The sequence below is a fragment of the Solanum stenotomum genome, chromosome 2 (genome assembly GCF_019186545.1).
Source record: "Solanum stenotomum isolate F172 chromosome 2, ASM1918654v1, whole genome shotgun sequence".
Taxonomy (NCBI): Eukaryota; Viridiplantae; Streptophyta; class Magnoliopsida; order Solanales; family Solanaceae; genus Solanum; species Solanum stenotomum.
The window spans coordinates 6,502,024-6,505,011 of NC_064283.1; the positions used below are offsets into that span (position 1 = coordinate 6,502,024).

At 37.6% G+C, this 2,988-nt stretch overlaps 1 protein-coding gene across 3 annotated transcripts in view; it reads right to left on the bottom strand.

Moving 5' to 3' along the window:
- Window positions 1-413: 413 nt before the first annotated feature.
- Window positions 414-2,988, bottom strand: part of LOC125856868 (uncharacterized) — a 4,204-nt gene continuing 1,629 nt past the window's right edge. The window contains exons 3-9 of one of the 3 annotated variants that reach the window (XR_007445573.1): window positions 2,585-2,764; window positions 2,325-2,501; window positions 1,971-2,144; window positions 1,738-1,892; window positions 1,420-1,546; window positions 882-944; window positions 414-762 (exon numbers count right to left, since the gene is read on the bottom strand). Coding sequence is in view for 1 of the 3 variants with exons in the window: in XM_049536516.1 (XP_049392473.1) it covers window positions 933-944; window positions 1,420-1,546; window positions 1,738-1,892; window positions 1,971-2,144; window positions 2,325-2,501; window positions 2,585-2,764 (825 nt within the window). In the remaining 2 variants the exon portion in view is untranslated. Of the gene's footprint in view, window positions 766-787; window positions 945-1,419; window positions 1,547-1,737; window positions 1,893-1,970; window positions 2,145-2,324; window positions 2,502-2,584; window positions 2,765-2,988 lie in introns of those variants that run through there. The other 2 variants (XR_007445574.1, XM_049536516.1) reach the window with 2 other exon arrangements.

A 2,988-nucleotide genomic window follows, 5' to 3' on the forward strand; every position in this document is an offset into this window, starting at 1 on the left:
TTGAAAACACTTTCGAACAAGGGAATACCTCCTACCAAACGATGCGTCTTGTTAAGTTTAGTCTATAGGTTTGAGTTGTTCTATGAAAGAATACAGATCGCCATTAAAATCTTCGAATGCTAACATGATTAATGATTATGACCAAAGATGTAGAGCCTTAATAACATCCATCTGGACATATTGATATTCGTTCATGCTTTACTTTGGGAAACTGGTTCTTGAATTTAAGCAGTACTGGATTTTCTTTTATTTTGTAATGTTTTCGATAAACCAAAACAGTACCTGTAATTGTACATGCACAGCAAACACTAGTACCTTCAAATTACCACTGAGAATAATCGCAGGAAGAAAATGATTCAGACCTTGATAATGCACAGAACATAGGTATTGAATATAGAGCTAAATCTCACTTTTGTAAAAGAAAGAAATTCATGGCATGACATCTATCACTAAACTGAGTTTTCCACATCATTAACAAATTACACCACAGTTGAAGCCAAAATTGGTACTACCCTGAAAATATATGCTCAGACCGTCCAGAAAGAGCTGGTTACCCTATCGACAAGAATTGTTTAGAAAGAAGTACAATTTCCTTGTGATTTGCGAAGATGATAATACAACTACCATAAGAGGCTTCATTTACCTATCAACTGACCCGTACTTTTCAAGAAATAAAATACTTGTGAACCAAACCACAGCCACCATAGCACGTCAGCCTTGCAGCAAGTAACTTTCAATAATCCATCTAGGCTTCAGTCATCACTGCTGACAACAATAATGAATACGATGCAAGATTTTAGAGCGATAAAAGCCCCAAAAATCAATATCATGACAAAGTTGTACATGTTACATGAGACCAAGGAACATCTAACCATTCCAACCTTAAAGCCTCTAAATTGATGGATATTGATGTACTCACACCAGCAGTCGTATCAATTCCTCCTCTGCAATACCACATATATTAACAGTCATTTTCTGCAAGTTTCCCCTCACAAAATAAAACTCATGTCCATGTACAAAGGGATATAGATCAAAACATAAACCACTACTACAAATAAGCTTCATTCTAATTGTGACTAAGATTGTGTTCATTATACACGCTATACTCGAAAGAAGCAGAGGGTTGTGAAGCATTGGAAATAACCACATAACTCATAAGCCAACAATTTCCTTCCAATTAAATCATTGAGCTGAGTAACAAACAAGATAATAAGTGTCCATACCAGAATATCAACATTTTATGCATGAACTAGATCGCTTATCACCTAAACGGGAATGCACAAGATTTATATATGTCTAGGACAATTACTACATCATAGCTAATGCAAGATTCCATATATAATACTCTAAAGCAGAACCGCACTTCAGATTTTGAAAGAAAACAAACCGAGGAGTAATGCAATCTCCCTAAACAATTACCTTACGCTTCTTCTGTTGTTTGATTCCAGTGCCGCCATTCTCAAAGTTTTCTGATTGTTCAGAAACAGGTTCCCCTAAAGGCAAACTTTTTATCTCATCATAAAAACTATCTGTCAGCCCAAGCAACCTAGCACAATCAAAGAAAGGAGATTAGCCTCCAGTTAGTCCATTTTAAAAAAGAAATCAGAGCTCCACCTAATCTTCCAGTACTTTCCAAACTATAGATTAAGTTCATATCTGAAATGATCAAAAGATTGACCATCAATTGACTCTTTTTATAGTTAGTAAGATCGACCACACAGTTCCTACTGAACTTACCCATTTCTTGACTTCTTCAGATGTTTCATTTTCTTTTTCTCCAATTTTGTAAGTGGGGCACGATCAAACGCCTCTTCTTCTCTTTTTGCACATTCTTTCATTTTAGCCATGTAGTTTGTGAGTTCTCTACTTTCAGATCCAACAACTTCTCTTACCTGTAATTTTCACCGTGATCAATAGTCAATACAGGATGGCTCAGTGAAGTTAGTATAAATAGTCAGATAGAGAACTACCTCTTCGGGTCTTCCTTCAAGATCATTCAACAAATCTATCATATACGGGCTTTGTTTAGCATTTCGCAATCTCTCTTTTTCCCTCCTCAATTCATTTCTCTCCTGCTTCGACATCTTCTCCTCGCCCATAGAAGCAGGTGCAAATTTGGGGGGTCGATATACATTAGCACCATCCTGTAGGTCAAGACAAAAAACATTCAACTATCTCTTTACTTCAAGAAATCATATGGGAGACTGAGTGAGCTAAATCATAACTTCAACTATTAAAATTGCTAAAGATCAAGCCAACTCTTTTTGAACAGGAGGAGAAAGGAACTAAAATGGTCATTTCATTGTCATGTACCAAACACCAACCTCTGGAGTGTTACTTGTTTTGTGAACAAGCATATCAGGTTTTGGACGATACTTCAATAGGTCCTCCTTCTGAGTATCTGTTCCCTTCCCACTTATAACTGACTTCTCAGAAGGTGTGTCACTATCTCTTGTGAGCTTCTGAATTTGATATTGTAGTTTCTTGTCAATGGGGCGAATCTGCACAGAGCATGACAGTAAGAATACTGCAATTAAGGGCAGAAAATCACCCAAGAGGAGCTGGAGAGACAGCTTTAACATACCTTCTCCAAAAACAATCTCATCTCCACCAGACTCCGAACTACTGGATGCCCTTCAATTGAGAGTCCTCTTGCCTTGCGGAGCAAATAATAGACAAGTGATTGACAATAACTCAGAAGTAGCAGATGCTTCGTTTCAAGGTAACTTATTCCATCTGATGTTGGAAAGTGATCCGCTTTCACCTGCAGACAAATTGCATGGGAATTTGGAAGAAGAAACAGGCATGTCAAGTTGATATAGTGCTATTTTCATTCTTTCCTACACGGATGACAAGTAAAAAATTCAAGGCACATTCAACTGAAATGAATCCATCAGTTCACTATTTTCTGTGACCGAGTTACAGGAGTGCCCTGCTAAAGGCATTAGTTTTATGGATTACTAACATGGGGGGGGGGGGGGGGGGGGG